The sequence below is a fragment of the Panthera uncia genome, chromosome B4 (genome assembly GCF_023721935.1).
Source record: "Panthera uncia isolate 11264 chromosome B4, Puncia_PCG_1.0, whole genome shotgun sequence".
NCBI lineage: Eukaryota > Metazoa > Chordata > Mammalia > Carnivora > Felidae > Panthera > Panthera uncia.
The window spans coordinates 28,784,937-28,798,023 of NC_064809.1; the positions used below are offsets into that span (position 1 = coordinate 28,784,937).

The window sequence follows — 13,087 nt, forward strand, 5'->3', positions numbered from 1 at the left end:
GAAGATATGTAATACACACACACACACACACACACACACACACACACACACACACTGGAATACTACTCAGTGATGAAAAAGAATGCAATCTTACCATTTGCACCAACATGGATGGAACTGGAGGGTACTATGGTAAGTGAAATAAGTCCATCAGAGAAACACATATATAACATGATTTCACGCAAATGTGGAATTTGAGAAATTCAACAGATGAACATAGGGGAAGGGAAGGAAAAATAAGATAAAAACAGCAAGGGGAGCAAACCATAAGAGACTCTAAACAGAGAACAAACTGAGGGTTGATGGGGGTGGAGAAAACGGGTGGTGGGCATTGAGGAGGACACTTGTTGAGATGAACACTGGATTCTACTGCTGAAGCCAAGACTACACTGTATGTTAACTAACTCGAGAATAAAAGAAATACAGTAGATAGTCATTATTTCTCAGAGTGACTGGTTAAGTGTTCTTTGGGAAGGCTTGGCTTGGGTTGGATGGTTTTAGCTTTATCCACATGTATGCAGTCCCAGGTGGGACATCTGTGACAGATGGGACCTCTTCCTAGTCTCATATCCTCTAAAAGGCTAGCCATGGGTGGTTTACAGAAGGATTTACAATAGTAAGAGCACAACAAAGCTGGAAAGACTTCTTTTGGCCAATATCTAAAAAACCTCAGATACTGTCTTTTGCATTGTATCCTATTGGCCAATGCAAGTCACAGGCCAGCCCACTTTTAAGGAGTTGAAAAAATAGACTCCATCTTTTGAGGGGAGCTACTACAATTTATGGCCATTGTATTCTACCATATGGAGTACATGTTTTCTTTCCCTTTCTCTTCCCACCCTTTCTCTCTTTATAAAATTCAATGGTATCTAGATTTATGTTATATAACTCTCTGTATCTTTATTAGTAAATATATTAGACTACTATATAAAGAGACCCCATACAATTCAATATCTTAAACATGATAGAATATTATTTTTTTCTCATGGAAGGTTTGGGTAAAGAGTGTCAGGTAGGTATAGTAGTTGCATGTTGTTTGGGACCCAGTCTTCTTCTTGCCTTTATTTCTCATTGAAGTATAGAAATTTCACCAGATCTTAAATTTTTTTATTTAATCAAGGAAGTTTTATTGTCATACTTATTTCATTATTATTTATATTTTTTTATTTTACCCTTATGAGACTAATATTTAAATATTATGATTCCTAGATCTAATCTTTAGGTTTTCTATATTTTTGGTCTTGGCTTCTATTCGTATGTTTGTGTGTGTAGGTGTGTGCTATGAAATATTTATTTTGTTTACTTTCCATAGTTTTAAATCAATTTTCAAAAGTAGCCTTTCTCCTTTTTATTTCTTCTTGACTTTTTAAAATTGTTATTAATTTTAATTTTAATATAGTTATCACACAGTGTTATATTAGTTTTAAGTGTACAATATAGTGACTGAACAATTCTATACATAACTTAATGCCTATCATGGTAAGTGTACTCTTTAAACCCCATCACCTATTTTACACATCACCTCACCCGACTCCACCTATAGTTCTCTGTAGTTGAGTCTGTTTCTTGATTTGCCTCTCTTGCTCTTTCTTTTCACATTTATTCATTTGGTTTTTTTTCTTACACTCTACGCATAAGTGAAATCATACGGTATTTGTCATTCTCTGACTGACTTACTACGCTTAGCATTATACTTTCTAGAACCGTCCATGTTGTTACAAATGGCAAGATTCTGTTCTTTTTTATGGCTGAATAATATACCATCATATATATATCCACATCTTCTAAATCCATTCACCTATTGATGGACATTTGAGCTGCTTCAATAATGTGGCTATTGTAAATGATGCTGAAATACACATAGAGGTGCATGTATCTCTTTGAATTAGTGTTTTTGTAGTTTTTGGTAAATACCCAGTAGTGGGATTATTGGATCATAAGATAGTTCTAATTTTAACTTTTTGAAGAACCTCCGTGCTTTTTTCCACAAGGGCTGCACCAGTTTGCATTCCCACCAAAAGTACACCAGGGTTTCTTTTTCTCCCCATCCTTGACAGCACCTGTTGTTTCTTGTGTTATTGATTTTAGTCATTCTGACAGGTGTGAGATGATACCTCAATGTAGCTTTAATTTGCATTTCCCTCATGATGAGTGGTGTTGAGCATCTTTTCATGTATCTGGTGGCCATCTGGATGTCTTCTTTGGAGAAATATCTGTTCATATCTTTTGTCCATTTTTAAATTGGATTATTTGGATTTTGGGTGTTGAGTTGTATCAGGTCTTTATTCATGTTGGATACAATGCTTTATCAGATATGTTATTTGCAAATGTCTTCTCCCATTCCATAGGTTGCATTTTACTTTTGTTGATTGTTTCCTTCACTGTGAAGTGGATTTTTATTTTGATGAAGTCCCAATAGTTTATTTTTGCTTTTGTTTCCCTTGCCTTGGGAGACATATCTAGAAACACATTGCTATCGTCAATGTCAGAGAAATTAAACCCTGTGTTCTCTTCTGGGATTTTTATGGTCTTGTCTCATACTTGGGTGTTTAATCCATTGTGAGTTTATTTTTGTGTATGCTATGAGAAAGTGGTCCAATTTCATTCTTTTTTATGTTGCTGTCTAGTTTTCCCACCCTATTTTTTGGAGAAAATGTCTCTTTCTTTGCATATTGTTTCCTCCTTTGTCAAGGTTTAATTGACCATTATAATTGTGTTTCTGTGTCTTCTATTCTGTTCCATTGATCTATTTGTCTGTTTTTGTGTCAGTACCATACTGTGTTGATTACTGTGGCTTTGTAATGGAACATGAAGTCTGGAATTGTGATACCTCCAGCTTTGCCTTTTCAATTTCAATATTTCTTTGGCTATTTTAGGTATTTTGTGGTTCCATACAAATTTTAGGATTGTTATAGTTTTGTGAAAAATACTGTTAGTATTTTGATAGGGATTGCATTAAATGTGTAGATTGCTTTATGTACTATAGACATTAAACAATATTTGTTCCTCCAAAACTTGAGTGTGCTATGTCTTCCCATTTCTTTGTGTCATTGTCAATTTCTTTCATAAATGTTTTATACTTTTCAGAGTACAGGTCTTTTACCTCTTTGGTTAAGTTTATTCCTAGGTATCTTTTGATTTTGATGCAATTATAAATGGGATTATTTTCTGAAATTCTCTTTCTGCTACTGCATTATTAGTGTATAGAAATTAAACAGATTTTTGTATATTTAGTATTCCATGACTTTACTAAATCAATCAGTTCTGGTAGTTTTTTTGTGGAGTCTTTCAGATTTTTTATGTATAGCATCATGTCATCTGCAAATAGTGAAAGTTTTACTTCTGCCTTACAAATTTGGATGCCTTTTATTTCTTTCTGTTGTCTGATTGCTGTGGCTAGGACTTCCAGTATTATATTAAATAAAAGTGATGTGAGTGGACATCCTGGTGTTGTTTCTGACTTTAGGGGAAAAGCTCTCAGTTATTCACCATTGAGTATGATGTTAGCTGTGGATTTTTCATATAAGGCCTTTATTAACTTGAGGTATGTTCCTGCTAAACTACTTGGTTTAGAGTTTTTATCATGAATGGATGTTACACTTTATCAAATGCTTTTTTTGCATTTATTGAAATGATCATATGGTTTTTATCCTTTCTCTTATTGATGTTATATAGCATGTGAATATTGAACCAACCTTGCATCACAGTAATAAATCCCACTTGATTGTGGTGAATGATGCTTTTAATGTATTGTTGGATTTGGTTTGCTAGTGTTTTGTTCAGGATTTTTGCATTTGTGTTCATCAGAGATACTAGGATGATAGTTCTCTTTTTTGTGGTAATGCTGGCCTTATAGAATGAATTTGGAAGTTTTTCTTTGTCTTTTATTTGTTGAGAAAAATACGTATTAACTCTTCTTTAGATGTTTTGTAGAATTCACCTGTGAAGCCCTCTGGTCCTGGACTTTTCTTTGTTGGGATTTTTTTGATTACTGATTCAATTTCTTTGCTGGTAATCAGTCTGTTCAAATTTTCTCTTTCTTCTTGATTCAGTTTTGGTAGGTTATATGTTTCTAGGAATTTATCCATTTCTTCCAGGTTGTCCAATTTGTTGGAATATAATTTTTCATAATATTACCTTATATTTTTTGTATTACTGTGGTGCTGATTGTTGTTTCTTCTCTTTCACTTGTGATTTAGAGTTTTATTAGAGTACCACCTCTTTTTTTATGAGTCTGTCTACAGGTTTACCAATTTTGTCCCTCTCTTCAAAGAGCCAGCTCCTGGTTTCATTGATTTGTTCTCTTATTTTTTAGATTCTATATCATTTATTTCTGCTCTAATCTTTATTGTTTTCTTCCTTCTGCTGTTTTGGGGTTTTGTTTGTTCTTCTTTTTTAACTCCTTTAGGTGTAAGGTTAAGTTGTTTGAGATTTTTCTTCCTTTTTGAGGTAGGTATATTTTGCTATAAACTTTTCTGTTAGAACTTTGCTGGATCCCGAAATTTTGTTCCTTTATATTTTCATTTCATTTGTCTCCATGTAATTTTTAATTTTTTCTTTGATTTCATGGCTGACCCATTAATTGTTTAGTAGCATGTTATTTAACCTCCATATATTAGTGGTCTTTCCATATTTTTCTTGTGGTTGATTTCTAGTTTCATAGCATTGTGGTCAGAAAAGTTGCATGGTATGACCATGATATCTTGGAATTTCTTGAATTTGTTTGTGGCCTAATATGTGATCAACTATGGAGAATGTTCCATGTTTACTTGAAAAGAATGTGTATTCTACTGTTATATGATGGAGTGTTCTGGATATATCTGTCAGGTCCATCTGGTCCAACATGTCATTCAAAGCCAGTTTTTCCCTTGTGGATTTTATGTTTGGATGATCTGTTCATAAATGTAAGTGGGATGTTAAAGCCCTCTTCTATTATTATATTACTACTGATTAGTTCCTTTATTTTTGTTATTAACTTTTGCATATTTCAGTGCTTCCATGTTAAGTGCATAAATATTTACAACATTGTACAATATATACAAAATTGTTGTATCTTCTGTTGGATTGTCCACTTTTATTATTTATGTAGTATTATTCTTTATCTCTTGTTAAACTCTTTTTTAAAGTCTATTTTGTCTGACATAAATATTGCTACTTAAGCTTTCTTTTGACATCCATTTGCATGATGTTTCTCCATTCCTTCACTTTCAATCTACAGGTGTCTTTAGGTCTGAAATTAGTGTCTTGTAGGAAGCATATGAATGAATCTTGGTTTTTTAGTTCTCTCTGTCTCTGTGTCATTCGATTCAAGCATTTAGTCCATTTACGTTCAACCATTTTGTTACATGTTTTGTGGTTGTTTCTACAGGTTTTCTCTGATTCTTTTATCCCTTGCTGTTTTTAATCATTTGCTGTCTTTCTTTAGTGATGTACTTGGATTCCATTCTTTTTATTCCTTGCATATTTATTACTCATTTTTGGTTTGTGATTACCATTACGTTTGTGTATAACATCTTCTGCATGTAACAGTCTGTATTATGTTGATGGTCACTTAAATTGGAACCCATTCTTTACTCTTCCACCCCCATTTAAGGTGTGTAATGTCATATTTTAAATTATTTTGTGAATCCCTTGAACAAATATATCCCTTGAACAGATATATACTTATTTTTACTTCTTTTGTGTTTTTCACTATTCATATTCTTACTTACAGTCTTTCCTTTCCACTCTAAGAGTCCCCTTTAATATTTCTTAGAGCTGTTCTAGTGGGCATGAACTCCTTTAGTTTTTATTTGTCTGAGAAACTCACTAACTCTCCTTCTATTCTGAATCATAGCCTTACTGAATAGGGTATTATTGGCTGTGGATTTCTTCCTTTTAGCACTTTTAATATATCACGCTACTCCTTTCTGTCCTGTGAAGGTCCTGCTGAAAAACCTGCTGATAGCCTTCCAGGGTTTCCCTTGCATGTAACTGTCTTCTTTTTTCTTGCTGCTTTAAAATTTTTTTTCTTTGTCACAACAGTTTGATTAGCATGTATCTTGGTGTGGACCTCCTTGGGTTGATTTTGTTGAGGCATCTCTGTCCCTTTTGGATCTAGATATCTGTTTCCTTCCCCAGATTAGGGAAGTTTTCAGCTATTATTTCTTCAAACAAATTTTCTGCCCCCTTTTGTCTCTCTTTCTTCTAGGATCCCTATACTGTAAATATTATGCTTGATGAAGTCATTGAGTTTCCTAAATCTATTCTCATTTTGTTTATTTTTTTCTCTCACTTGCTTAAGTTGATTACTTTCCATTACTCTGTCTTCTAGGCCATTAATTTGTTCCTCTGCTTCCTCTAGCCTGCTATTTATTCCATCATGTCTATTTTTAATTTTAATTAGTGTGTTCTTGGGTCTCTGCCTGGTTCTTTTTTTATCTCTTTGTTAAGGGTCTTACTGATGTCTTCCACTCTTCTTCTCAAGTCCAGTGGGTATCCTTATAATCATTATTTTTAATTCTCTATCAGGCATAATAGGTACATCTTTTTTACTTAGGTCTCTTGCTATAATTTTGACCTGTTCTTTCATTTGGGACATATTCTTCTGTCTCCTCATTTTGCCTACCTCTGTGTGTCTGTTTCTGTGTTTTAGGAAACTCAGCTACAACTCTTCTTGAAAGTAGTGGGTGGGACACTGTTTTAACAAGGCTGTCTCTGTCACCTTCCACAAGGGGTTTGCAGCCCGTTCTGAGACTGTGACAGCCAAGGCTGCTCAGGAGCTACCATTTTAATGAGGTGCGTTCATCCTCTGTACGAGGTTGGGAGATGCAATTGACAAGGTTTGCACCAGTTTTATGGGGAGGGGACCTGTAGTTTTAGGACTGAGGTAGACTCAGCTGGAGGGGGCAAAGCATGGTATAGGGAGGTTAGGTAGTGAATGCCAGTGCCTGGCTGGTTCCTGCAGGTGGCTGTGTGACTATACTGTGGGAGAGGGAGGGAAATATCACCTGCCAGCTCGTTTTTTTCCTGGAGAAGTCCATCAGTGAACTCTGAGATTACTAACTCTCCCTCCTACATGCCCCAGGTATTTTTGCAACTGCTGCTTCTAAGCTGTATATCTTCCCAGATGTTTCACTGTCTCTTTAAGAGACTGGGGACTCAGCTTCCTAATGCATGCCCTCCAGACTCTGCCAGAGTGGAACTACTGATTTTTGAAAGTTCTAGGGTTTAAGTCCTGATGGTTGTAAGAACTCATGAAATCCAGCCCCCCTGACTTTCATATTTTTTTAAAAAAATTATTTATTGATTTTGAGAGAGATAGCACCAGCTGGAGAGGGGCAGAGAGAGAGGGGAACAGAGGATCTGAAGTGGGCTCTGTGCTGACAGCAGAGAACCGTATGCAGGGCTTGAACTCATGCACTGTGAGATCATGACCTGAGCTGAAGTCTGACACTCAAACCACTGAGCCATCTGGGTGCCCCAGGCTCCTCTGATTTTCAAGGCCAAATGCTACGGGAATTCAACTTCCCCATTCAGGCTCTCTGTGTTGACAGTCTGTTTCTCACCACTCTATGCACCCACAGATCCTTCCCTCCCATGGGTGGTCTGCTGTCCATTTAGGTCCTTACAGCATCTCTGCCCTTTCTACCCTCTTTGATGTACTAGCCTTTTGTCTACATTTAGTTGTGGATTTTTGCTTCTAGTCTTTGGGTCTTTGTCTGGGTTATTTGCACTGGTGTGTTATCTAGTTGTATCTGTGGGATGAGGTGAGTTTAGGGTCCTCCTACTCTGTCATCTTCCCAGGAAGCCCAACAGAGTCTTTCCTCTTGACATTTTAAGTTAAAAACATGTTTAAAAAAATAATTGCATCCATCAGAGCTCTCTGAGTTCTAATTTTTTTTTGTAGTTATTTTCTGTCTGTCCCTTTAGAGCTGCCTTAATGGAGATGCCTCCTTGGATTGTTCAGTTGGTCTCCCTCTCTGAAGTTGCTTAATCCCATTAGATGGCTTATTATATTTCTATGCCTGTTTATGAATGTGAGTTTTTTCAACACATAAATCATATGTAGAGAGTTCTTGAGCAGTAGCTAGAAGAGTTGTTTTTGTCTTCATTATTACCTGTTTCTATTTTTATAGATACTGTGTCCTCTCACATTTCAATGAGAATAAAAATGTAGATTTAAAACATTTTTTAGGGGCGCCTGGGTGGCGCAGTCGGTTAAGCGTCCGACTTCAGCCAGGTCACGATCTCGCGGTCCGTGAGTTTGAGCCCCGCGTCAGGCTCTGGGCTGATGGCTCGGAGCCTGGAGCCTGTTTCCGATTCTGTGTCTCCCTCTCTCTCTGCCCCTCCCCCGTTCATGCTCTGTCTCTCTCTGTCCCAAAAATAAATAAAAAAACGTTGAAAAAAAAAAAAACAAAAAAACAAACATTTTTTAGTTTCTAAAAATAATTTTTTCAGAAGAGAAACATTTGTTCTCTATTTTAAAGATGGTTTTCTGTTTTCATCTGGAGATCATATTTTTCTGATGAGAGACAGTCATTCAAATAATCATTTCTCTGTGTGTAATTTGGCATTGTCTTTGTCTACTTTTAAGATTTTTCTCATTTTACTTGGTTTTCAGCATTTCACTCTGATGAAAATTTGGGAAAATTTCAGGTATTATTTCATTACTTTTTCTATCACTCTCTCTTTTCCTTATGGGAATAAAATTACATGTTAGATTTTTGATAGTATCCCTTATGTTCCTCAGTCCCTCTTCATTTTAAAAATCTTTGTTCTCTTTGTCTTTAGATAGGTATTTTCTACTGATGTATCTTCAAATAGCCTGACTTTTCCCACTGTCTTATCCTATTTGCTCCTACCTAGGCTCATCAATTACATTTTTTAAAAATTCAGGTGCTGTATTTTTTTCTACTATAATTTACATTGGGTATTTTTATAGTTTGTATTAATCTACCAAGATTTTTATTATTTCATTCATTATGAACATATTTTCTCTTACTTTGGGTTTTGTAATAATAGTTGATTTAAAATTCTTCTACACTAACTTTAAAGTAGAATCTGTCTTAGGATCACTCTCTGTAGATTATTTTTATCTTTTGAGTAAGTCTCATTTTGCTGTTTCTTCAAATGTCAAGTAATTATAAATTATTGAATATTGAGAATATCATCTTTAAGCTCTGGATTCTACTATATTCTTCTAGTACGGTTAGTCCTACTTTTGTCTTGTTTTGTTTTAATATATAAATAATGTTTTTGGATGCAAAATGAAAATTCTGTGTTTAGGAGGATCTCAAATTGCATTCAGTTCTTTTAGCTTTTGATAGGCTTCTTAGAGTCTTCCCTATGCATATGTGGTTTGGGCTTGAGTGAGATTTGGGCAGGGTTTATACAGAGTTTCGGGCTCCTTATCTCAATCAAGCTCTCTTCTTTGTATGACTTGCCCTAAGTTTTGCAGTGATTTCCTTCCTCTGGTTTATAAGGTCTAAAAAATTGCTTTCTATCAGCTATTAGGTGCCCTGTCTGGCTCATGTAGCACTTGACTTCAGATTACAAGCCAGGAAATAAGAATTTTACCTAGGACTCTTTTCTTCTTCCAAGTGTTACTTTCTCTCAATAATCTACTTATTTTTGGTTTCTCTTCAGTGTTGATATTTGTTTTTGTTTTGAGTTTGTAGTTTTTATGTGTGGCAGGGTCTGTTCACTAGCAACTTTCTCTGCTGTACCAGAAGCAGAACAGGGGATCTTAGATATGGTTCCTCAAACTGTCTCCCATCTCATGGAGAATTCTTGATACATTTCATGTGTAACAGAGTCCATTCATTCACACAAACTCAGAACTGTGTTTATTTTCTGTTAAGAGTAGAGTTGCTTTTTTTCATAAAATTTGAAATGTTTATATTTAAATATATCAGGTCTAGAGAAGCAGAGATATGAAATATTTAGCTTATTGTAGTTATAATTTACCAGATTCAAGGTCATTTTTCCTATACAAAATCAATAGGAAGCTACAGCTGCAGAAATTATCCACCATTATGCCACAGAAATATGTGAATAAATGTGTATGTTCAAATCATCATCTTGGCTACCTGTGGATTATAGACAGATGATAATTGTAACAATTTATAGAAACAGAGCTACTAAAATGAATATATTTTTCCTTTATATTATATCACAGAAAGTAGCATTTGCTCTGGAAGTTGAGAACAAAGTCCTTCAGGAAAAATTGAAACAGGCTTTACAGGTAAATGATAAAGGTTCTTTTAAAATTGTTAACAAATGAAGGAAATATCTGTAAACAACTTCTAAATGAATGATTTTGACCTTGAAAATGAATAGGTTTATATGTTGTACTTTTTTGCCAGATTTAAAGTATATTCATTTTATGTACTAGGATATATTAATAAAATTTAATACTCATTCTTATTAAAAATGGTAAACTAGATAGAAAGAAAAGTAAACTTGCTTAATCAAATAAATCTATTTCAAGCTGAGACACTGTTATATGTGAAATCCTGCAGGCATTCCAACTAAACTCAATTAAACTAGGATGCTGGTTTTTTACCACTCACTGAAATTTGTGTTAAATGATCAAAGAAAGGAAAAAGCTACAAACATTTTCATAAGTGGATAGACAAAAGTATGATTATTTGTATATTAATTTTCCTTTGGAAAAATGCAAGATAATACACAAATTTATTAATGATATAATTCAAAAAGCTGGCTGAGGACAAAATAGATATAAAAAAGCAATAGAAGAAGGCTGGGAAAATGGTGGAATAGGAGGACTGTAAGCATATTTCACTCCAGATACAGCTAGATAACACTTATATCAGCATAAATAATCCAGAAAACAATGTGAAGCCTGGCAGAACAAACTCCATGAGTAAAGGTAGAACAGAGGCCACATCGAAGAGGGTAAGAGTGAGGACATGTCCCAAGAAGGGAGGGATACAATGGATGAAGAGAAGGAAGAGAAACAGATTGTCACACTGGGGAGCCCACATGGGAAAGATGAATTTCTATAACATTTGGTTTTGAAAACAAGAGGCTCCAAATTTCATGAGTTCTTACAAGTAGCAGGACTTATGGCCTAGAAATTTAAAAATTAGCGGGCTGGCTCTGGGAGAACCCAGAGGGCATTAGGAAGCTGAGTCCTGCCCTTAAAGAGACAGCACAACAAATAACCTGTAGAAAGAAGCACAGTTTGAAAAATGCCTGGAGTATATGGGAAGGAGAGTTATTTACCCTCCAGCATAAACACAGAGCCACCTGCTGGAACCAGTATGGTGCCAACATTCACTATCTAACTTGCTTACACCAAGCCTCAACCCCTCACCCTTCACCAGACTCAACCTTCGTCATCACATTTACCTCAGTCCTTGTGCTGTGGGTCCCTTTCCCCAGAAGACCCATGCAACCATCACCAACACCTTGTCTCTTGGCCTGCTCGTTTTGTGGGGCATTGGTCCTGGCAGTGGTGGCAGGTCTGTGGAAGCCCAAGGTGTAACCTTGTTAAAATTGTGCACCCCACCCATACAGCACTGGTCCTGGCAATGCTGGAAGGTCTTATTTCACAAGCAGACTGCTGTGCATCTTGTAAAATGGTCCTCCATGGCCAGGGACCAAACACTGCCAACAGCAGGCAAAGAGAACCTCTGCAGATAACTGGAGTGAAGGAAAAAGTGGCTAGGACACAACAGGAGGGTATATACAACGCACATAGGAGACACCCCTGAGCACCAGTTTCTTGGGACAGGGGACACTACATTGGGGCACTACAGGATCTCTTCTTCATAAGGCCACTTTTCAGAGCAGGAGATGTAGCTGACTTTCCTAAAATACAGAAGCAGACACACAGAGTTAGGTGAAATGAGGAGACAGAGGAATATATCCCAAATGAAAGAATAGGACAAAAATCATAGCAGGAGACCTAAGTGAGACAGATATAAGTGTTATGCCTGATAGAGAACTTAAAGTAATGATTATAATGATACTCATTCGACTTGAGAAAAGAGTAGAAGACATGAGTGAGACTCTTAAGAAAGAGATAAAAAAGAACCAAGCAGAGACCCAAGAACATGCTAATTGAAATTAAAAATACACAAGGCAGGGTGCCTGAGTGGCTCAGTCAGTTAAGTGGCTGACTTTGGCCCAGGTCATGATCTCACGGTTTGTGGATTTGAGCCTCATGTTGGGCTCTGTGCTGATAGCTCAGAGCCTGGAGCCTGCTTTGGATTCTGTGTCTCCCCTTCTCTCTGTCCTTCCCTTGCTCCCTCCCTCCTTCTCTCTCTCTCTCTCAAAAATAAATAAACATTACAAAAAAAAAGAAAAAAAAAACTCATGATGGACAAAATAGCAGACTAGAGGAAGCAGAGGAACAAATTAATGACCTGGAAGAGTCATGGAGTAATGGAAAGCAATCAAGCTGAGCAAGTTAAGAGAAAAAGAAATTATGCAAAATGAGAATAGAGTTAAGGAATTCAGTGACTTGATCAAGCATAATATTTTCAGTATGGGATCCAAGAAGAAGGAGAGACAAAAGGGGGCAGAAAATTTATTTGAAAAAATAATAGCTGAAAACTTCCCTAATCTGAGGAAGGAAATAGATATCTAGATTCTCCTGGATCTGGATTGAACACATGGTAATCAAAATGGCAAAAAGTAGTGATACGGAAAAATTTTTTTAAAGCAGCAAGAGAGGAGACAGGGAGATCGTGGCAGAATAGGAGGACCCTAGACTCACTTTGTCTCAAAAATGTAGCTAGATAACTATGGAATCACTCTTAAATGCCCCAGAAATTGACCTGAAGACTGACAGAACAAACTCCACAACTGAAGATAGAAGCTACATCAAAGATAATAGAAAGTGCAAAGATGTGGTTTAGGGGAGAAACAGATCCTGACTGTAGTAGAAGGGAAGTAGCTATGGTAATGAAGAAGGGTGAGGGAGAGAAGGATATGCAAGGAAATGCACAGAAGAATGTCTCCCCAAAGCCCAGTGGCTTGGAAAACAAGAGGGGCTGGATTTAATGAATTCTTACAATGAGCAGAGCTTAAAGCCTAGAGTTTTAAAAGTTAGCAGGCTTAGCTGGGATAGAGCCCA

At 36.2% G+C, this 13,087-nt stretch overlaps 1 protein-coding gene across 3 annotated transcripts in view; it reads left to right on the plus strand.

Annotated features, from left to right (window-relative positions):
* LOC125918683 (coiled-coil domain-containing protein 7-like) overlaps nt 1–13,087 on the plus strand; it is a 140,508-nt gene that overhangs the window by 108,523 nt on the left and 18,898 nt on the right. For 2 of the 3 annotated variants that reach the window (XM_049624801.1, XM_049624802.1), the window contains one exon: nt 10,160–10,225. The exons of the other annotated variant lie outside the window; for it this stretch is intronic. In XM_049624801.1, coding sequence (XP_049480758.1) covers nt 10,160–10,225 — 66 coding nt within the window. The remainder of the gene's footprint in view (nt 1–10,159; nt 10,226–13,087) is intronic. 3 annotated transcript variants of the gene reach the window in all.